Raw genomic sequence first — 23,599 nt, 5'->3', positions numbered from 1 at the left:
CAAAACTACCAGAGGTTCTTTAGTGGTTCTTAGTGGTTCAACAACATGGCTGCTGGCTTGTTTTCTGGATCCACTGTTACAGAACCTGTATTGGCTTAATGTAGAACATGATCCATTAATTTAAAAGCAAACAGGAACAGCTCTTAGGATAGCGTGGTCCTTCCTAGCTTTCTTTTTCTTTTCTAATGCTTTATTGGTTGGGACAATCTTTTAGCCTTGAAAAGATTCTAGGCACTGTATGAAGTAAAAGAGTGTTGTGAGAATTAGTCCTTACTAGGGTCTGAAAAGAATTTCTGGGATCTTAAAATACTTTATGACAAGAAAACATTTTCATACTAAGATGCTTGTTTATAGAAGTCTCTGTTTTCAATTAGCATCTCCAAGTAAATTTGGAAATAAAAATGTTGTAGAGCTGTTGTACCCTTCATTTCTTTTGGTGTGTGAAGCACATCTAAATAGTCTTATAAAGAGGTAAGTGATCATCAGATGCCTACATCCAGCAGCAACTATTTGAAGTGCACTTGGACTCATGGCAGTGGGTCCATCATAAGAATCTATTAATTAGCAGGCACTATATTCACTGCCCCATTAATGACAGCATGCAGTCCCCAGCTCCATGTTTAGTCCCAAGGTCCCAGTCTAATGTCACTCCAGAAGGCAGAGAAGATTCTGTGTTTCTTAAAACTGTGGAAATTTGCCAGGCAATGACAGGTTTAATGCTAAAGTTTTGAGAGCAAGTGAATCCTGATTCTCCTTTCCAACCCAAACTGTTCTGTGATTCTGTGAATACAGAATGATACCCAAATGAGTAACCCGTTGCTGGGAAGGATTAGTTAGTTCAGCTTGGATGCCATTTTAACAGACTGATGCTGCTCCTGGTGTCGGTGACCTGAACTCAGCTGGCTCCTCAGGGCAGGTAAGGGCTTTATGACCTGAACATGAAATTAGTAACTGAAACTAGTCTAGAACTTTCTGGGAGTAGTAAATGTGTAGTTGCTATCCACAGCACTGTCCCTACTGTATTTTCTGGGAAAGGAGGAAAAAAATTAAAACTGTGATGTTGATAGTTTTGACAGCGCATATTTTTTAAGATTTTACATTTACTTAGGCCTAATTCTGTAGCACCACACCATGAAAACCTCTAAACCTCCTGCAAAAGTGAACTGTCACAGCTTTCATACATCTTAGGGAGGGTAATACATTACATTGCTGGATTGGGCCAATGCCTGCTAAGTGCAATAATCCTGCCCAGGACTGAAGATAATCGCTAGATCAGCAAATACTTAAAAAGTAAGTAAAATGTAAATTATGTATATAATTGTGTTCCTCAGCTGCAAAGACTGAACGCTATAGTTAAGACTGCAGGAATTTTCCATGGTTTAAAAAGGAAATTATGTGGTTTCTGTTTATTCTGCCATGAAATGTATAAATAAAAAAAAATCCAAAGTCAACTGTATATCATTATGTTCCTGGGTGACCCAACCCACGTGCCTAATTGTACTTTAATGTGGCAATTTGTCATGGCTTCAGTCTTTGAACATCATGTACATCATCTGCATATTAGTTTATAACTAAAAATCAGTGATGTTTGTGTCTTAGTCTTGAACTTTTTCAGACACCAGGACAAGCAGTGTAAATCCTAGACTTCGCTCAAGGATGCTGACTACCTAACAGAATTGGCTCCATGGACAAGAACCAATTCTTACTAACATCGGTGAAAATGGTGAAAACAAGCTGGCTAAGGTTAGACCTATATACAAACAATTTGATTTTACAAAGGCTTGTGCATACATATTTGATGTCACATACTTGAACAGCTCTCATGGCTACTTATTTGAGTGAACCTAATCTGTTTAATTTTTGCAGGATTGGGACCTAAATTAGTAATTAAAATAAAAATAATGTGTTTGCTCAAGTTTCAATCCCATTTTTAATCAGCAGTCTGGAATTTTAGCTAGCAGAAATATAGTAGACACACAATATGCCTGAAAATACATATATTGCTGTAGAATATTAGTGTTCTTCTCTGTTGAAGGGACTTCCCCCACCTCCACATCCCTCTTGCAAAAATTTTGCATCCTACGTATGAGAGTGATAAGAGAGGAGGTATGTCATGCTCCAACATGCACAACTTTTCAAATGCTAAAAATAAATAAAAAATTCTGTAAGTGAGCTTAGGCTGCCAACAAGCAGTCTGAACTTGTATTTTACTTGTTTCTGCAGGTTTTTCTCCAGGTTTTGTAAGCCTGTTTGCTAAAATATTTAATGTACACATAATGCTTGTTATTTGATTTACTTTGATTTCCTTGCTAGAGCTCTCATATACAGATAATGCAGTAGTTTTGAGGACTAGTCTTTGGGGGACCTAGCCATGGACTGATGTGTGGTGCATGCAGCAGAACTGTGAGTGAGGCTTGTCCAAACACAAAGAGGTCAAAGGTAAATGGCAGTGGATTATTCTAGGTTGCAAACTGACATTTCAAGAGTGGCTAAATTGTGTCTGAACTCTTGTAACACTCCTCTTGGGTAGATGTAAGAATTTGGCATTTGTGACTCAGGGAAAAGGGCCTGAAATCAAAGAGCATTATGAAAAAATGAACTCACACCTAATCCCCACAGTAAGAAAGCCAATTAAACTAGTAAAATTTTGCTGAGACAATGTGGAGATATAGAGAAGTAGAGAGGAGTAGAACTACTCCTCTCTACTTCTCTATATCTCCACATTGTCTCCATGCCTACAGAAGAACAATTGCTTACTTGGATAGTCATAGGAGTAGGGCTCAATTTTGTGATGGGAGTTTTGCTAGAATAATGTTTGCCAAGTTCTAGCATTGCTCTCGGTACCATGACCTTTAGAGGACATTATAGGTTTGGAGAGCAGCACAGACCTGATGTTGCAGGACTGTGTCAGAAACTAACTCTGTTCATCCTGCTGAAGGATAAAGTTGTGGGTGGAAAGGCCTCATCTGTGGTGTAGCTCCCTTAATGACAGTTTGCTCCACAACTCGATAGTCTTGAAGTTGGGGGATTTGACAACCTTAAGAGTGCTTTCTGCACTGAACAGCACTTTCTGTTATTTTCTAGTATAATAAACCTCGACTGAACTAGAACAGTTTGCTCTGCTGTAAACGATGTCAGCTCTGCGGTGTTGGCCAAAACTCGTTCTGTTGTGGGCTTTTGGCTGCCCTCGGCTGGGGTGGCAGCACTGAGGGGGCGGCCGGGGCCTCGCTCTGCGCCAGCCGCCGGTGGGAGCTGGGCCCGCTCGGGGGCTGCAGGGACGTACCTCGGTGCACAGGGCAGGGCACCGTCACACCGCCGCTCACACTGGGCACGATACCGAGCGCAGCCCAGGCTCCGTTACGGACGCGGTGCCCGGCGGCCTCACGCGGTTTCGAGGCCGGTAACTTAAGGCCGTTGCCGGTTCCGGCTGCCGTGAGCGGGACTGTGCCCCTAGCCCCGGCTGCGCGGGGGTTTTCGAGCCGCTGGCTGCCAGCACAGCCGGGCCGTGGGCGAACCCAGGTCCCCCTCACGGCTCCCGGCGGGGCGGGCGGGGCTCAGGTGTGGGACGGGACGGGCCAGGCGGGGGCCGCGGCGCGCGCTCGCGGCACGCGGGCGCGAGGGGCGGTGGCGGCGGGCGCGGCCGTCACGGCGCCGTCTCCGCCCCGCGCCCAATGGCGGCACCGCCCGCGCCCGCCCGCCCCGCCCCGCGGGCCGCGGGGTTACTGCCGGGCCGGAGGCCGGGCGGGCGCACACGCGCCTCCTCCGCCTCCGCCTCCTCGCCGCCTCCTCCGCGCACCGCGGGCCGGGCAGCGGTGGCCGGCGCTCGGCGGCCTTGGCGAGGGCTGCGTTCCCGTCCCGGCCGGCGGTGCCCATGGCGTAGCTGCGCCGCTGCGCGCCTGCCCCGCGGGACGCGGCGTGGACAGACCTGCCGCCGGGTAGGTGCGGCGGCCGCGACCGGCGCCCCGACAGCGGCGATTCGGGCCGGGCGCCCCGCAGGGATGCGCCGTCCGCTGGGGCGGGCGCGGGGTGTGCGCCCCTCGGGGTGTCACCGTGACCGGGCTGAGCGGGAGGGTCCCGGGGGCCTCCGCCGGGCGCGCGGTGCGGGAGCTGCCGGGGGCGGTCAGTGTCCGCACGCGTGCCGGGAGGAGCGGCTCGCCCCTCGGGACCGTGCGAGCTGCGGGCTCCCTGTGGGAACCGAGGGGAGAGCCGAGAGGTGGGCGCCTGGCGAGCGGGAGCTACAGGTGTCCCAGCGGCAGTCAGTGTGTCCGGCTGGTGGGTACGTGCTGGACGCGTTGTGGGCAGCGAGCGAAATGCTTTGCAGAGGCTCGCTCTGCTGTGTCCTCGTACCCTTCATGAGGCCAGGTGTGAACTCGGTAATGTATGAGCAGAGTATCAGTTCAGTGTATGTGAGAATAATATAAGGGCCAGTATAATGTCCCTTCAGTGCTAGTTCAGTGAGGAGTTGACATGTGGGAGTTACTACTGCATATTTTGCAGAGGATGCACCGGAGTCAGGTCACTGCGGTCTTCTGAGTATGGCTCTCCTGGTAATAACAAGAATGTGGTTTCAATGTTAGATGTAAATTCAGTAACTTTTTAAACACGAGCGTTCCCCAGTTTCAAGTGCACTGATAGTTCCAAAGTCATCGGTGTCAAACAGCACAGGATGTGATACTGCTCTCCTTTTCAAAAAAAAATGACTTCTTCAGGTATAGTGTGCATGTGTAGTTATGCCTTTTCCACTTGCTGTGGATGTAACCAAATGTAAATCTACTTATCTCAGTTCTATTAAGCTGTAGCTGTTAAAATTGATTTGCTATCATTTATTATTTTCTTCTCAAATGCATGATCATTAGCACAGTTCATTTTTTACAGAATGTTTCTGTTAGTGTTTGTAAGTTGTTAAAGAGGTAGTTAGACATGCAAGTGCCATGATTTTGTTCTAACAAAAAGTTTCTCTGGTTGGGTGTGTATTTATACTGATCTAAGTTTATGTACTTTTTGTTTGGTGAGGTCAAACAGGCTGATGTCAGACTCCCAATGGGGAAAAAACCCCAAGTGAGAGAGCTGCCTGCTCACTAACTGTGGCATCAGTTAGGTTTCTCTCATGATGACCCGGAGGACTGATGCTATTGCAGTCTCATATGTGGAAGACTTTGCATGTGTAAATGAAAAGTCTTCCCAAGACAAAATCTATTTGTTTATTGCTACTTATGAAGATTAGTTTATTTCCCTTACAGTGCATGCTTTTTTCCATGAATGCCTGCTGCAGCACGAGTTGGTAGCTGGGTTTTAATTAGCACTGGACACGTATCCTGTCAAAGTATTCCCAACGAGAGTGTTAGTAAAATATTAATGGAAGATGCTTATTCATTTGAAGAGCTCCATTTTAACCCATGAAAGCTTGCAGGGCTTGAGTTCCAGCTGAGGAGGAGCTGCTCCTCGAATGCAGACATGGGCCACTGCTGCAGCTGGTGCTGGGCTGGGGGAGGAAGGGAGGGACGCGTGTTGGAGGGGGGGCAGGTCATTGGCTTCCTTCAGTGAAGAGTCCTTTACTCTGAAACTTGCTTCCCCCAATTGTTTGCTGCAGTCCAACCTTTTCAAGTTTAAAGTGACACTTCAGATTTTTCTCTCTTGACATGCTTTCTGTTCCTAGGGAGATCTTGTTTCGTTGTTGATTTTGATGCATGTTTTGTGTGGAGATCTTGTTTTGTTCTTGATTTTGTTGCATGTTTTGTGTGTCCAGAGCCTTGTCTAGTCAAAGCGTGTAAGTGATATCACCGAGGATGTGAGTTCTTTTAAAAAGTAACTTTTAGTTGTTGTTCCTGGCATGCAAAACTTACTTTAATATCCCAGCATCCTGATGGCTACCACATGAACAGTGTTTGGAAGTCAATTGCTAAACCAGCAGGGGGAACACAAAACTTGCTGTCTATAAAGTCTCTCCTCCTATCACAGTTATAATTTATTAAAACTTTGGGCTTATACTTTTGATGGTGTTTCTTTAGAAGGTGAATGTTAATTTACGTGGAACACCCACATACGTTGAAATAAACACATTATTTTCAAATACTTGTTTATAAATTTCCTCTAACGGGCATATCTCCCATTTTTCTGAATGCAATTTTTTGTTATATTAGCCATGACTGATTTGTGAAAACACTACAGGTTTATGTGAGTGAAATTTCTCTTTGAAGATGTTTGAAGTGAATTAAACCCAAGAAATGATATTTTGAGTAATCCTGCAAAGTTTCAGATAATGAACTAGACAAAATATTTTCACAATGGCGCTCTTACTAGATCACATATGATTGTATGTAGATATCTTGAGAGCTCAAGTTGACTTGCAAAGCAGTTGTATTCTCACAAGAAACTATTTCTAGTATTTAGGATTTCCACAAGAGAAAATATTTTTAGTTAGTCTCTTAGGTTTTAAGAAGTCATTACTAGCTTATTACTGTAGAGGTCAGCTGATGGTCCCAGCACAGAGCAATAATAGTTTTCCTTTTTGGTTCATTTTGGCGTAATGATTAAGTCTTTTGTACCAGGAATACTGAATGTAAAGGCTGTTGCCAAAGAAAGGTTATGTGGATAGCTTGCACCAATCCATATTGCTTTCTGTTCTGTGGAGTCTGGTGCAGCCAAATGGCAAATACTGAAGGTGTAGATGCACAAACAGATGTCTGACTGGGAATTTGCAGGGTGTCAGCTATTACCCACAGCCTCTTACCCACAGTAAATGGGATAATCTTGCTGCTTCTACTTGGGGTTAAGCTGCCTTTCACTGGTGGTGGGGTAAAAACATGCCAAGGAGCATTTGCTACAGGGTAGCCAATTTACTGCTTGTGAGTGATGACAATTGTATATTCCACTAGCATTAGATGTTAAAGCAAGTACAGACCCAACAGAGTTCAACCAAAATTAACGGTGCCAGGTCAGATTTAAAGCAAGATATGTAACCTCTGTTTCTGGAATGGCACTAATTGCACAGTGAGGTATAAAATAGATATAAATGTATATATAGTATATGCATATTTCAATGGCCATGCTTTGTTCTCTAAGAGCATCACGTGGTGTTGCCTGCTACTAAAGGTACAAAAGGTGTATGTTAACTTCCATTGGCAGTCTTCATCTTCTGTCATTTTCATGGAATCCCAACACTTTCTCTCTAGACGGTTCTCTGAGATGCTGAAGTGGGTATTTTGTAGAGCCAAACTGAAATTTCTGCTTTAATGTGATTTGAAAATAGTGGTAAATCTTTGCCTGATTTGTCTAACAATTCTTTTCTTTGATACTGCCAATAATATTGTGTTAAAATTAAAGACACAAATTATCAAGTCTTGGGCCATTTATGTGAATCTCAGAAAATACTATCTGGGATATAGATTGCAAATATCTTTGCAATCACATTGCTTTTGATCTAGTTCCACAAAATATTTGTGTGTTATAAGTAGGCATTGCTTCTATAGCAGTAATATTTGTGGTGATTAACAGTGGTATGCTGGTTTCTAGCCACTTCATGAATACAAGCATGTTGTGCCATAAAAAGGTACTAGCAAAAAGTAGTGCAGTTGGAATTGCTTTATCCATCACTGTGCATTCACATTTTTATGTGCTGGCATCAATCCAACAGAGCAGCATTTCTTGTGCTGTTACAGCAACAATTAACTCTGTGGTAGCCAAAATGAAAGAGATTTACGGGATTTCAGATATCTCTGGAAATCGTGGAAAGAGGGGCTCGAAAGCTGCCACTGAATTTATATTCCATATTTTTTAATTTCAAGTATCACAAAATAGATGTCTTTAAAGAAGAACTTTATGACCTTGATTATCTAAGTAGTCATATTTGTTGAGTTCAGCAGAGAACATTTAATATATTGCATTTTAAGTGTAATAACTGTTTATTTGTACTGCTTAAAAATAATTATGTCTTGGAAGGTATGCTAGTTTCTGATGTTTCTATAATGAAATGAATGGTGTTTTTTGAGGAAAATGTGAAAACAATTTCATCTTCATCCTGTGAATAGTACTTCAAAATGAGTGACACCTGCTTATTATTAACAAACTTAATTACGTTATATTTAGCACTTCTATGTAATAATCTGTCTAATTTCAGTACACTAGTTCAGATTTTTTTTCTTCTATCCTTCTGTAAGATGTTGTAAAATTTTGAGAGTCAACTGGAAAGGGCCTCTCTTTTAGATGATTTCTGTTGTGACCTTGCAAGAGATCTGTTTAGATTGCAGGAGAGCAGCTTATCAAGAGGTCTTGGGTCTGACACAAGTTAATTATAGAGCTACTGTGTAGAGGTTGTTTTTCTGCACAGAGGCAATAGGGGCTGTGATACATAAGGTGTTACTAGTGATTCTGTAGAATAGTGGCAATTCATTTATTCTCTGATTCTCCTTTGTAAGCATAGGCTTTTTCTGTTGGAAATTGGTGAGCTGTATTGTGTGAGTCAGGGGTAATAAAAAAATCCCAAAGTATCCAGTGAGCTTACTGTGTAGTATAAATTTGCTGAATTAATGTATTTCTTTGCCAAGAAGCTGGAGGTGGATTGAAGACTGATATGTCCTCTTTTGCCTTACATTTGACAAGTAAGTTGTTAGACTGTAGCTGCATTTGACACTGTGTGATTAAGAGTTATGGTAGTATTTTATCACAGGTGTGATGCATTGTTTTTTACAATGATTTGAGTGAAACAAAATCCGTTCTGCTTTCCAAAGCAGCTGTTGCAGTATTTGAAAAGAGCCTTTTCTTGTAATAAAGCTATTGCATTAATGAACCAAGTCACTCCTCCAGTATGTACAGCTTGTGTTCTGTGATAGATTAGTTCCTCACTCCAGCAGTTAAAATCACCACTTTTTCTAAATACTTGTAAATCTGGTGATTTGGTTCACTCCAGTGATGATTATATAGATGATAATTTCCTTCTGACAGAAAGATGCACAAATTATTTATATGACTACAGGAATTTGTTGTGGTCTTCCCTCTCCCCATACCTGTGCCCAAAAATTTTTTTAGGCTCGTCATTTATACATTTAATGTAAAATGATTAAAGGAAATTCTGTATTATAATGATTTTATGGGAGTGTTCTCCACTCATTCTGAGTGGAACATGCTAGTGATTCATGCCTTGAGTGAAGCAAATCCCCAGTGGAGTGCTTATAAATAAAAAATTTTATGAAAAAATTTTGCTCCAACCTGAATGGATTTTTCTGCTCAACAAATGGAATGACACCATTTATATGACAGAAAGTGAGAGGGTAGATACCCCTACACAAAGGGAAACTCCTTTTGACTCCTTCTTTTAACTGTGTGTCCCTTTAAGGACTTCCCTATTTGTGTGGGAGAAGTTTCCTATCTGTAAGATGTGCAGCTGAAAATTTAGTGGCTAACAGATAACTTTTGGTAAGTGTGTTTATCTTGCATTCTTTAGCAACCTGAACAAATAATCTACTCATCTGCCTGCCTATTAGAGTTTGCCTTATTCTAGAGACCAAAAGACATGCTTCTTTTGTTGTTCTGTTTGCCTTTTTTCCAAAATGTGGGTCTGATAATGCATGCAGTTAACTTTAAATACCTAGTAGTTAATATTTCAGCCTGTTAATTTACTTCTTGTAGTATTTAATGGACCATGGCAGTGAGGAGGACTGGTTTGTATCACCTCATCCAATTCCCCTGTAATGAGAAGCGCTGGTTTTAAATCCTGTTCATTTATTTACTGTCTTTTTTGTTTGTTTGCTTTAGCCTTCCCAAAGAGGATTGCATCCTTTTACAGTGAATTTGTTTAATGCTGTTGTCTTGCTTTTCATCATACTCTTTGTGGGTTTCTCACAATTAACCCAGACAGTTGCTGGTATTTATAGGTCCTGGTTTCAAAACTACTTTTCTAGATGTGTAGAGGTCATTTCAAGATTTTAAATCCACCAGTGATGGATTTAGGTTTTTTTCTTGGTAGGAAGGTTCTAGGTAGAATATTTCTAGATACAGTCCTAAGTTTTGCAGTTCAGTCTTGAAAAAAATAACAGTGCCAAGCATTCATTAACAGCAATTTGCTGAAATCTTTTACCCTGTGTGGAAGAAGCCTTGCTGAATTGTTGGTAACTTTCCATCCTGCTGTGGCTTCAGTTCCACAGAGATGCCCTCCCTAGGGTTATATCTGTCTTGATAGGTACATTAGAGCTGTTATCTGTTTAGTTGAGGTGTGCAATTAGAAACCCAGCCAAGTAAAACTTAAGATAAATTAAATTTGTGTGAAGTTGTTGGCTGCTACTGTGTTTGTGAAGAGTAAGATAGTCCAGTGCCAGGAAACCTATTCTGTTTCCAATTAGAAACAATAAAAAAGTTGGTAATTAGTCCAAAGAAATTTAACTATGAGAAGGAAAGGTTGTGGAAATGTTTTTGTATGTAAGTTATGATGATCTTGCTTAGCATGAAGATTCCTATTTCTGCTGTTTTTGTTTTAGGGTAAACTTCTTAGAAGCAACAAGTCCCATTTAAAAAACATGAGATTAGGTCCTGTTAGATGTGGTGAGATATTACTGGTTAATTGGGAACTTGAGTTTTATTTAAATGTACATTTGGGATTTCTTGGGTTGCCATGTTTTTATGTATGTATGTTTCTAGTAATCTCTGTGTTTTTGCTTCCTTAATGTGTATCAGAAAGATGGCATATAATTGTGCTGCTGGTATTCCCTGGTAAGATCAGTGAGATTTCTTGTCCATCTTCTAACTAGAAGGTGGAAGCAGAATGGCTAAAGTAGTGCTGTCTTTCCAGGCAGGTGTTAAGGGGGTGCTGCTGTGGCCAAGGTGGGGTCCTGTTATGACTTCTTTTGCCTGTGAAAGAACAGAGTAGCTGTGAGTTGCACAGAAAATACACAGCTGAAGCTGGTATGAGATTGCAGATTGCTTGAGCCATTACAGTACAAGAGCTGTACGGCATCCCTGCCTCATGTTTTCTCCATTTCTTTTAGAGATGTCCTGATGTAGGAAGTGCCTGAGAGCTCTGTGATAAAGTAAAAAATTCTGATTTGGTACTCAGATTACATATGAGGTGTTGGTCTTGTTACACTCTGTCTGCAGTGCCATCTCTGCTTCCTCCTGTAGAGGTTCAGTAACCTCTAGGAATTTCTGCTGTTGTCAAAAAGCAATCTGTTCCAGTCTGCTCCTTGTGGAAGCCTGGTGTACTCCTTCCACTAAAAGATGCCTGAATGCACTTCCTTCCCTTCCACGCACTGAAACCCTCCTGCATCCTGATCCTTTAAGAGACTATTCTCTTGTTTACACTTGGTAAGCAAAACCTTGCCCTCAGCCTAGGAAGATTTAGCTGCATACCTCCCTATGTTTGGGGGAAGGGAAGTCCTGGGAATATATAACAGAATGATTTTTTGGTCCTGTTTCTGTAAGCTGTCTCTTACTTTTGTGCTGTATTATGCAGTGATTCTTCACCTAAAACTTCCAATGTCTGGTGTCATCTAAATTGACAGTTATAAAATCAGGTGATTAAAAAAAGGGAAAGTTGTGAATCTGAAGGGGAAGTTGATTATGAAATGATACTGAGAATAGACACCCCCATCCACACTTTCTTTCCAGCTGTGGGTAGAATGTGTACCAGGTAACAAAATCCCCCTCCAGTACACTATTACTAAATAGGTGGAATGGTTTAACATTTTTATTGGACTTTTTTGTTTATATTTTTGTTCCTGTAATTTAGCAGGCTACATTGTAATACATTAATGAGAAAATAAATAAACAAAATACTAAAACAAAAATCACATGGACTAGAGGGGCACATTACTAAATGGCATAAAACATCTTCATTTGGCACTCTTCCAGTTCCCATAGCCTTTAACTGTGACTTGTTGAAATGTCCCATTACAAGCACAGCAGCATGTGAACTGCAGGACATCAGAGTTACTTTTTCCCTGGACTTTTTGATATGTCAGAGGTTTTAGTTTTATTACTATTCATATATTCCCTGAAAATGAAACCACTTTGTTGTTTCTGAACCAGAATCTGTCCCTTTATAGTTTATGAATAAGTTACTATTTTGAGTTCTGAATGAACTTGTGGGACTTTGTGTATATGCCTTGGACATAGACATTTAAAAATACAGAAAAATTTTCAATTCCACACGAACATTTGCTAATCCTGTCAATCAGCTTTCCTGCCTGTATGTGTGCAAATCATGCAGAATTGACATGATGTCAGCTAATAAGTCTTCAAAAATGCATTTTTTTAGGAGTAGGGTTATAAATAAACTCTTTTGCTGTTCCTAAGTTTATAGAACTGCTCATACAGTTAACTATTTGTGGTTTTTTTTTTTACTTGAGATTGGATGTACTTGATTACAAATGATTGCCTTATTTACTTACACATGGCATGCATGTATTCACTGCATTCTCACAGGGAAGCAGCTCAGACAAATGGAAGAAAAGCTGGTTAAATGAGTGAAATGGTTGCCATGCGTAAAACAAGCAAACAAAAAGTGAAAAAGCTTTGGCTGTGAAGACGGCCTTGGATGGCCTAGAAACTTGGGTTCACGTTGCTATGGAAAAACAACACAAAGGGACAGATCCTGCTGGCTTCGCTCAAGTATCCCCATTCACTTTGTTGGGACTTGTGATGTGACTTGAGAGGAGGAGGAATTTTGGCTTGCTTTGGTAGAGAAGTGTTTGTTAGTAGTGTTGTAGAGAGCTGTGCAGCCTCTGGCACCACATGTGGAAAGAGGAGGGAATTAGCAGAGTCCACGCTGATAAAGCAGAGAGGAAGTGGAAGTTATTCTTCAGGCAGTGAAGGAAAAGTTTAAACAACAAGAAGGGTAGAGTTAAGGCAGGGGAAGAACTTGTATGGGAAAGGTAGGTGCTGATTAATGAAACAGAGTGGCTATTGGGGAAAGGGCTTAAGGGAGCAGAAGTAAAAGGGGTAAATAAAACAATAAGATCCCAATTCAGCAAGAAATGTGGCAAATTCCTGTGCTAGAGAAGCCTTTAATAGGAAACAGAAACACCCTAGAATCTGTGGCTCTGGCTGCCTGTAGGTTGGACTGGGCAGAGAAGCTTTGAAGAAGTAAGCAAAAATAAATTTACCAAGAGAAGAAAAGTGTGTAAAAGTTGAAGCTAAGGAGACTGCTGATTTCAAGAAGACTACTGCATAATAGGTACTTGGCTAAAAGTACAGAATTGGGCTGAGTAGGAAGGTGCTCAAATGTCCTGAAGCCTGAACCTAACCCAGGGTATGCACTTGTTCATAGTAATTTATAGTTCTTCAAGCACTTTAGAGCAGAGTCCCATCCCCTTTCTAAAGAGCATTAGGCCCGTGTGGGGGTGGAGACATTTCTGCTAGTGGCAGAACAGTGCAGAGTGTCATTTCTTAGTGGCAAGCCATCCATAGGCCAGAGTCTTATGGTCTGGGAGTGCCTGTCAGTAAGAACTGGAAAATCCATCGGGAAAGATGGGTTTTTTTAAAGACTAAGCATCATGCTTCTAGCCTGTGAATTCTTCCATGTTGTTGTAAGTATTAAAGGTGACTTTTTAGTTCAAAGGCTAGCTTTAAAAAAATCTAAAGACTGAAGTTCTGAGGAAGATGAGTAGCAGGTTTTTACAAAGAAAACTATTTATGTAGGTGAAAGGCAGAGAGAAAACAGTAGTGCATTCAAGCGATTTGTGTTTCCTCTGCTGCTGGCTCTAACAAATGTAGATTGCTTTAAGTACCACTGAATTAAGGACAATATTTGTTGTCCTCTAGCTTAGCATAGCAATGAGATCTTTCCTTCCAGTCAGTGCTTTGGTGTCTTTCAAAAGCACCATGCTTTTGATTGGGTTCTAGCTAAGCCTTATGTGTTGAAATTCTCATGGGCATCAGAGGCTCCTAATTGAAACCAAATTAAAACCTCGTGCTTTCTCCTCTGCTTGTCCTCATGTTCTTCAAAATGTGTTTCCTCCCCTTCCATTTCCCCAGTCTTCTTTCAAACCTAATAAAAGCTAATAGTCAGGTTCTTCCTGATGTTCCTAGCAGCACATATTCATTATTTGATCTACAGATATATATTTCTCAACAAAATAGGATATTTGTGCTTTTTAGACCCTCACTTTTACCAGGACTAGTGGCCTTTACAACCGCAGATTTCAGTGAAAATGACCCCATAGTCTTCAATGGTTTTGATTCAGACGCCTTCTTTTGCCAGCCTTCCTTGCAGCTTGTGGTAGTAAAAAGCATTGACATGAAAACATATTTAATAAACCCAAAACTCTCATGTCTTCTTCTCTTTCTCTTCCACAACAGGATTTTTTGGTTATACTTTTAATATGCCCTTTCATGATCTCATTTACAAAAATAGCCACCCAGATATACCCCAAAGGAAAATATGATTCTCTTGGAAATTTCTTCTGAATGTCAAGTTCGCTAGCAGTTGTGTTTACTTCTTGGGTAAATAGTTTAGGTTCCTTATCCCTTTGCACAGCTTTCTTCTCTTAAGGGAAAGATCTTCCTATTTTGTCGACTGCCTTTTCCTCCTTTTCCTAGTTTGCAGGTTTCACTTTTTTTCTAGTGACAGCAGGTCTCGTACTGAAGCAAAATCTGGCAGATTTTGCACCACATCTTAATTTTCTCACTTTTTTGTTGTTGTTGTTGGTTGGTTAGTTGGTTTGTTTGGTACTGTCAGATGGTCACTTAATAGCAGCTTAGTAGCTGATTCCTGCCACACGTGATCAGATTTTGTAAAATTTTGACAAATTGCCTGCTTGGTAGGTTTAGTCTTAAATGAGTTCTTAGTAGTAGTTTTGTCTGTCTTTTTACTTAAATTGCAGCTGTGGAGCTGACAGTTTGGATATCATTCATCCTAAATTAATTTAACTCACTGTCAGTTTGTCACCTTTTCGTGTTGTTTGATATTTGCCCTCCATTTTAAGTTTGTGAGTGTATGTCTTCAAGCAAGTGAGCTCACTCTTCAGAAAGCTCTTCTAATTTTCATTTAAGTCTTCATTGTTCACTCTTCATGAACTGGCAGAATCTGGGTAGAAGTTTGGGGTTTTTCAGTTATATACTGAGAGCTCTGAGTTTTACCTTGAAAATGTTATTGGTCTGTGGGTTGTGGTAGGAATCAAATCACTCCTATAGATGGAAATGTGTATGTGTTCTCTCTGCCTTTTAAATCACCTTTTTCAAAAGGAATTTCATATAAGTTGAATTGCAGCTTGGCATTTTAACATATTTAGATGCTCAGGTCAGAATTGGATTGTAAATGTAATTTCTTTCTCTCCAGTTCTTTCCCTGTGCTCCTTGTTTCTGCGCAATTCGGTGCCTTACAAAATTGTCCCTGATGAATGAGAGGCTTGTGCAGGTGGGACAGTGTTTTGAGTAATATCTTGGATTTTCTTATTTGGTTTTCTTTCTTTATTTCTTTAGCATATGTGCTATAGTTGCTACTTTTCTGGTTTCTCTTGTGTTTGTTGTTGGTGGTAAAATGGCTGTACATAGTAACTTGGGTTTCAGAATGCTTCTTCATTGCCTCTTTGCACATATGACATCTTGCAGAACATTATGATGGTCTTCTATAGATAACACTGACTAGAAACTTCATCATTTGGTTCTATTTGTTAATTTTTCTTTATAGTAGCATTTAAAAATTGAACTAGCAACCAAATACTACCACCAGGTAGAGTTAGGTTTCTTTTCATCTAAAGAAATACCAGCAAATTATTCCAGTTTATATTTGACTTCCCAAATAATGCTCAGTATTTGCCACCTCTTGCCATTCTGGGACACTTGAAAAGGAGCTATGTGAACCCCCACGTTGTGAAATTGTCAGCTCCTTGCTCTCCCCATACGCTGCTGTCCTGGAGCGTGTGTCTGGTGTTACCAGCAGCCTGCAGAGCTGCTCCTGTTTCTCCCCACCTCCCAATGGGATCTGGGGTATTGCCAAGACCAGTTGGAGGTTCCAGGAGCTGGGTGCTGAGTGAAGCATCTGCAGGAGGCTGGAGTTCTGGGCTGGGGCCCCAGCAGCCCTTTCAGGAGTGTAGATGCAGCTCTGTGCACGCAGGGCAGTGCCATCCCCACCAAATAACCTATGCAGAAATGCTGCTGAGGAGTTCCTGGAGTTTCCTCAGAGCCCCAGGGGTACTAGTCTTAAAGTGCTGCTTGAGCAGGCTTCTGCTGGTGCACAGCATGGCACACACTGTGTTACAGAATCTGGCCTTTTGTCCTTGTACTTCATTCCATTTTAATGTCAGCAAGAACCTTTTAAATTATATTCATGTTGCCACATGATCCTGACTCAGCATTTTGCTATCACTTAGTCCCATGGTGGAGGTTTGTAATTTCTTGCAGCCCTTTATGGTGAGGGTTAGTGGTTGCCAAGGTGCCATCTGTCCTCTGCTCCCAAAGGCACAATACCAACAATTCCAGTTCTTTACTTCCTGGTCTCTAATCTTATTCTAGACATCTAGATAACTGAGAATAGGGGGGGAAAAAAAAAAAAGTGGAAGAGGATATTGTGAATCTTCTGAAGTGTTTCCCTTCCAAAATCTGCTGCATACATTCTGGGGTCAGAATTTTCAATGTTTCTAAGGCTTGCAGGCATCAGCTCTATTGTCATTTATTAGCATAGCACACTGGAGTTGTTGACCTGGCATATCATGTCTCAAAGTATCTTAAAATAAAGATTTTGAACAGTTTTATGTTTATATTTAGTGTCAAGTAATATTGAAAAGCCTTCAGAGTTTGTCATGCTGAGAAATGACGAGTTAAATTTGAGTTACCCATCAACCAGCTAGAGCACATGTGAAACATTTCTCCATGCTATAATAAAGGTAGTAGCAGATAACTGAGCAAACAAATGTTTATATGCACCAGAGAAAGTCTGATTACTTAACATAAACATGTCTGAGGGTGTGATACCATTGGCAGGCTTCAGTGGGACTTTGGTATGACAGAAAGGACTCTGGGGCCTCACTTCCAAACAGATCCTAACTTGCACAATGTATAATATAAAGGAGCAACCTCTGTAAAGAAGTGCTGAAATACAGGGGGAGGAATACTGGGTTATTGGTACCTAGGGTATCTGACAAAATAAAATGCACTCCCCTACTAGACCTTTAAGAGAAAGTTCTGTTTATCTTCTTACAACAGACATAATTTTAAATATCTAACAATATTTCTGTAAGTTGTATTTGTTTTAATGTTTATTTTTGCTTCTTTCTGTAGGCAATTAAAAGTCCAGAAGATCTGATTTCAAAGCTCACCACAAATTTCAAAGAAAGTAAATCTACATGAGGAGCTACAAAGCAAGTTGATTTGAGAAGATACAGCCTTTACAAAAATGTCAAGTTGTGTGACTTCAGTGTTTGCTTTGATGGTTTTGTGCTTTGCAGCTGCAGGTAGGTGGTATTATGCAAATCATGCATTCAGTGGATTAACGGGATGTGCATATTTAGAATTGTTGATCAGAAATACTTTTTCATGCTGAAGAAAGTAGGTCAGCTGAAGTTTATGTCTAGGTTTTCTGTAAAACTATTGTGATCATAATTGCATCATATATGATATGAGAAACAATGCTGTTCCCATAAGAATGTTTTCTTGCATCTCTGTTCACCCTTAAAATAATTTAAGAACTGCAGTAGTAATGTAAATTATTTAGGTTATTTACCTATTTATTTTAAAAATTGCATGGTGCACTTAAAGGGCAGGGTTGAAAGCCGTTGGGAGTGGAAGCAGTGTAGCTCTGCCAGCATGATGAACTATTGGCTCTGCCAAGAGTGTGAATTTACTTTCCCAGGTGCAGGGTTGGGCTGGTGAAGCTGAGGCTGCTAAAGTCTCTCTGCAGAGCTGGGCTGAAAGGGTGTACCTGCTCAGCTCCATGCTGCCTCCAAGACCTGTAATCTGGAATTAAGCCTCAATGATTTGACTTTATAAAAAATGTCAGACAAAATCCCAGAAAGGTTCATAATAGGTCACCGAGTCTGTCCATCCTTCCTGCATTATTGGGATAAACCTCACCTCAGTCATTCCTGACAGTTGTCTAACCTGACTTACAGTCAACCATTAGTGATGATGGCAGAAGCCTGTTAATAACAGTTGTCTGTGTTAGTGGAGTCCTTTTAGGTTAGGAACATGCATTGCCATTTAAGGGGATTGTTCCTGTCCCACATTTTGGCCTAGCTGGGGATTTTTAAAACAGTATGTTGCAATAACTTGTGACAGAGAAAGGAAAGATCTGTAGAGTTCAAGTACCTAGTTTATTCTTTAGTTTCTTCAAGCACTGAAGTGATTCTACTCAGAATGTTTGTTTGTCAAAGTTCTTTCTGTGGTTGCAAGGGGAAGCCTCTTATGTGTCCAGCTTGTGTACAGTGTGGGTCTTTGGAGAAGAGGCCAAGTGGATGTGCAGTCAGTCAAAATGAGACAGTGGGAAAAGTAGACAGTGGACAGATGGCTTGCTTAAATCTGAGATGTCCTCACTGTGGAAAAGATGACCAGCTTTGGAAGAGACAGGGCTAAACAATTAAATGTGTTACAATTTGGCTTCATTTCATCTTCAGCATGGAAAATTATGTTATTTCAAGCCCTCAAGCCTTGTGGGACTTTCTCTGGGATTGACCTCCTTGAAGGCATCCATCCAACATGAGTAACTTTGATTGTTTAATAGTACGTGATGCTGACATTTTGCAATAGCTTCATTTCAGACAGACTTCCAGCAATGCAGGGTGTGTCTGAGTGTGTCTGCAGCTCGAGCTGAGGACGTCAATGCTGCTCTTGGCTGACAAAAGCCTTTACTTGCAGCAAATCTGTATCATTCTAGATGTGCAAAAATCTACTTTAAAAGTAAGGACCAGTGCAGAAAAGAAAAGCTTTTTTATTGATCAAAACCATAATTCTGTTTTGATGCTGAGGAGAATGCTTGCCTATTGAGTCAGCTTTCCTCTTAATGCTAGCTTTAATTAAAACCCACTGATTTAAAAGTGCTATCAAGCAGTACTACTATTAGAAAGTTATTCAGTGTTCAGAAAATGTAACATGTCTGTCTTGAAGTTCGTGTGGTTTTTTTGGTTTTACTCCCCATCTCTGTGTTTTCGTCTGGCAGATATTCTTGAAACAAATTCTTAAAAAGCTTTGGATTCAATCAGATGCTTAAGTAAAGTGACAGAATTATTTTGGCTGGAAGGGACCTCTGGAAGTCTACTCCAGCACCCTGCCTGGAGGAAGGCTAGTTTCAAATTCTTTCTTGAAGACTGATTTTTCTTCTGTCTGTATGGGAAGAAATCAGCTGAGGGGAGTAGGAAGGGTCACAGTCTGTTAGGGGAAGGTGAGGAAGCACTGTCTTTGTGGTTTCTGACTTTATCTGCCTGTATGTTTTGGTTTTCTTCCATGCTTTTTAATTTTTTCAGTAAGTTCTTAATGAGAACAACTTTACAGAGTATGATGAGTACAGTGAGATAAGAGCAAGAACCGATGGACTATGATGAAGAGGGAAGAGATGTCAGGCAGATGTAATTAAAACAGGAAGGACAGCTCTCTGAAGGTTATTTAGATAGAGGTTTTGCAGCTTGAGACTTTGAGTCCTTTTGATGCAAGCAGTTATGCTTTAAATGCAGGGAGTTTTGGCTGTGGGTGAAGAACAGGTGGGAGCACACAGCATGTTCCAGTTGTGTGAAAAGCTGGCAGAGGCCCCTGGGCTCTGGTCACCGTGGTGGCCAGGGCACTGCAGGCGTGGCTCCTAATTGCCAGCGTACAAAACCCATGCTTTTTCAGTCTTGAGCCACAAATGTACTCGTATAAATAAAACTAGAAGTCTAAATAAAGAAGTATAAATAAAATCCCTTGCTTGTGGTGGAGCCTGGGGGAGGCAGGGGGCAGCGTGCCACCTCCCTAGTGTATTGATTTTTTTACATTTAAGCCTTTTTCCAGCTTGCCCTTTGTTTCTGAAGAAGTGAGGCTGCTGCAGCAGAGCACACCTTTGTTTTGTTTGCCAATCCTACACTGACACTGCTGCTACTGGTTGTGGGGGGGCTTTTGCTGACATTATAATAGCTTCAGCATTCTTGTATTTTCAGGTGTCAGTGAGGTTCTAAACAGAATCCATGTTTTGTTTGGTTTCTTTTTTTCCAGTCTTGCTCTTGAAGGTACTAGTGTGTTAAATATATCAAAAACCCCCCAAAACCCTGGAGTTACACAACATGATGCACAGAAATGGACCGTCAAAGACGAGTCACAGATGTGCATGTTTTTCAAGCTAATAGTTTAAATATTACACCTCAGTAACTGCATTGAAAATAGTCTATATAAATATTCAAAGAATATTTGCCTGTTCTACCTCCTCATACTACCTGGATGTATGTAGCTAAATGTTTATCTGAATTTTATTTGCTTTCATCTTGTACATGGATTTCTTGTAAGCTCTTATTTATAAAGCTTTAATTGGGCAGAAAAAGACTGCAAAGAAAACCTTGATTACTCTGAGATTTTTCTACTTCATGGAAAGTCCAAGGCAGGATGGAGAGAAAAACTTCTGGCAAGCTATCTACCCGACTGAAGGAATTAAGTTTTTGAAGTGGGATTAAATTAAGGTCTGGCAACCTGCAGTAGGAGCTGCACACAAACACTTAGAACTACACACAGTTATCCAGGCCTTGGATGACCTCTTAAATTAGTCTGGCTTTGTAATCTTGGAGCAAAAATATTCTGTCCTAATGTGGCTTAAATCAAAGGCTGGAACATATTTATTTTACTTGCTGGCAAATTAGTGCAGTTGGGTGTGTGGTGCATGTCTTAATAAAATGTCTTAGAGGACAACTGAAATACATACCTGCTCTAGTCCTTGAGGGCCAAGCCTTCAAGACAGGTCCTTCCGTGAGGGAATGGGAATATTTTTTAACTTCAGCTTCTATTTTATTTTTTTGTTGGTTTTTTTTCCTATCCTGCATTACTGGAAAGAAGACAGAAGGGTGATACGGCCTATGGATTTACAGTGGCCAAAGGTTCTCACTGCAGCCTCTGTGGTAGATCCTCTGTTGGTGCAAATCATTCCTGCTGCTGAGAGAGCAGAGCAGCTGTGGCACCTGATACCAACTGGAATTTGCCCATGGAGCCATGTTCACTTTCCTTCAACCCCCCTGATATTTAGCATTATCTGTGCTTGACTTGTAGACACCTTTTTCCTTATGACTGTGTTTCATGGTTGTGGTCAGGCAGATGAAGCCCCTGTAAGAATTAGGCATATTGAAGAATTTACCTATTTTCTGTAATGCTGAGGTAACTAGTTTATCTGCTCATGTTAGGTCTGTCTTTATGGTTCTCTTCTAACAGCTCTTTAGTCCCTGGCTCTCCACTCTATTGTAATCCTAGCTGTTGTTTCTTTCTTTTTAGATACTTGTTTTTGTAAGTAATCTTACATTGTTCAGAGCATGTGTGCTTCATTTTTAGTAAGACTGTTCACTTGCAAGCTCACGTATCTTCTGGATCTGTGCCCCCAGATGCGATGGTGATGGGTGCCATGTTAATAAGCGCAACAGCAGGAAGAAACAGGCCTTGTCATGACATCTAGTTTTTATGGTTTTTAAAGATGAACTTCCCCTGACCTTGAACATTGTGTTTCTAAAAGCAATATATGATTCTTCAAAGCACAGTAGAAAAACCGTCCACTAGAAGATGAAGGACATGATTTCATGATTAAAAAAAAAAAAAAGGCAGAAATTAATACTGGGAGTTACTCACACAAATTTCCTTCTATTTTAAACAGTGTTTGCTGGATATTTCCCAGATGTAATTAGACTGTAATTATTTTTTTCCCCAAAGTATTTGTTGCCAGAGGTGTGGAATTTTTTGTTAAATTTTGTTTAGAGGATGAGCACCAAGGGACGGAGGTTGGATCTTGAATTCTTAGGACTGAAGTAAAGCACAGGCTGGTTGCAGCATTCAGCTTTTGAATGGATGAAGATTTCACTCTCTACTTCCCTTTCTCTTCACATCTTTCGCACAATCAGCTGACTTCTGCCTCCCTTGTAAAATCACCTATTCCTATCTGTTTATGGTCTGGGTGTTCAGACTTTTGAGGATGAAATGAACCAGACCTCAGAACATTTGAAGATTTGCAGTCTCAGAGGTTCTTGTGCTGTGCCCTGTCAGAAAGGCTGCAAGCCTTCCTGCAGGGGCGGCAATGCCCATGCTCTTCAGGGGAGGTTAAGATGCTCTCAGTTCTGAGAAATACTATTGAGAAACCAGTGACTGGCTATTAAAAGTGGAAATTGTTCTTATTTTTTTTATCCCTTCATCATCCTGATGGTGATTTGAAACATATTAATACCACATGTTTATCTGATAGGGAATCAAATGATGAATTCCTAAATTCATGTCAGTGAGCTCTGTGGCATAACTTTGAGATGCCAAAATATACATAAAAAACGAGTTAATTTTCATCTCACACAAAACATAATACCTTTCAAGCAGTAAATTGTTTTAAGTGAGCACTTTAAAACTGGGAAGCTAGGCTGAATCTGTGTCCCCTGATTTAAGTTTCTTCAGCATTCTTGTGCTGCATAATGATCTATTCCTTTGTAAATTACCTTTTTAATCTGTTCATCTGTCTGTCTTTCAGCAACTGAATGGAATCAAATCCTGTGCCATTTCTATGTGCTTTATGCATAAATAGTGGTTTTTTATCTTCCAAACCCACACAAAAATTCTGAAGAATTTTAAGAGTCAGGATACAGAGAAGTGTTATGTATTTTCAAAGAGGTAATTGTATCACAGACTTGGAATGGCTTGAACTGAGCAGACTTCATTTTTCCTGTATCAGCAAGGCTCTCAAGCTAAAACCAGTAGAATTTCAGCAGAATTCTGCACCCGTGTGGAGCAGTAGGATGTGGGATTGTGGGTCCTGATTCAGCAGAACAGCTGAGCGTATATCCAAGTGTTTGCTGAACCGGGGCATTTATCGCTAAACACGAATATCTGGTTCTTTGATTCAGACTGACTCTGGCAATGCCAAAGGAGTCCTAGGAAATGTGCAGCCCATAATGCAGTACTGGAACTGTGTAAGTGCTGGCAAATGGTGTTACTGAGGGTCTCTGGGGGGAGGTACTCCACTGATGAAAAGTAGTTTTGAGGAAAATTTTATGGCACATAATGGGGATGGCATTAATCCTTGTCTTTGTAAGGGAATTTATTCAAGTTTTTTTAAGAGAAACTTGTTTTTAACAAGTTCTAAGCTTCACATAATTATTTTATAAATACTTTGCTAAAAATAATTCTTTTGTTTTCTGAAGGGAATTGGGATTTGAGGTTTTGCTTGTAGATCTTTTAATATCCTTTCTGTATTGCAGGCCCTTATTAACTCTTTCTTAGCTTTTCCATCTGTCATTTGTCTTATAAATAATATGATCCATTTAATAAAAAAGTGAAAAGGGCATATTTAGTTAACTAAAGATTAGACTTCACATGCTGTAGAACCCCACACCCACCATTCCCAAATGTGGTCCTGGGGTGTCTCAACAAGAAATGAAGCATCTGCTATTAGAAAAACAATTAAAATATTTAATATGAAAATTGTATTGAATTTCTGAAAATCTTTTTTTTCATGAGCTCCTTCTACTGAAGCATGCTTGTA

At 40.7% G+C, this 23,599-nt stretch overlaps 1 protein-coding gene across 3 annotated transcripts in view; it reads left to right on the top strand.

The window, feature by feature from the left end:
* Positions 1-3,747: 3,747 nt before the first annotated feature.
* Positions 3,748-23,599, top strand: part of TGFBR3 (transforming growth factor beta receptor 3) — a 112,619-nt gene continuing 92,767 nt past the window's right edge. For 2 of the 3 annotated variants that reach the window (XM_084211479.1, XM_084211477.1), the window contains exons 1-2: positions 3,748-3,935; positions 17,206-17,378. In XM_084211479.1, coding sequence (XP_084067605.1) covers positions 17,321-17,378 — 58 coding nt within the window. In that variant the 5' untranslated portion in view covers positions 3,748-3,935; positions 17,206-17,320. Of the gene's footprint in view, positions 3,936-15,328; positions 15,344-17,205; positions 17,379-23,599 lie in introns of those variants that run through there. The other variant, XM_084211478.1, reaches the window with a different exon arrangement.

This window comes from Fringilla coelebs (genome assembly GCF_963513975.1).
Source record: "Fringilla coelebs genome assembly, chromosome: 9".
Lineage (NCBI taxonomy): Eukaryota > Metazoa > Chordata > Aves > Passeriformes > Fringillidae > Fringilla > Fringilla coelebs.
This window is presented reverse-complemented; position numbering and strand designations above follow the sequence as displayed.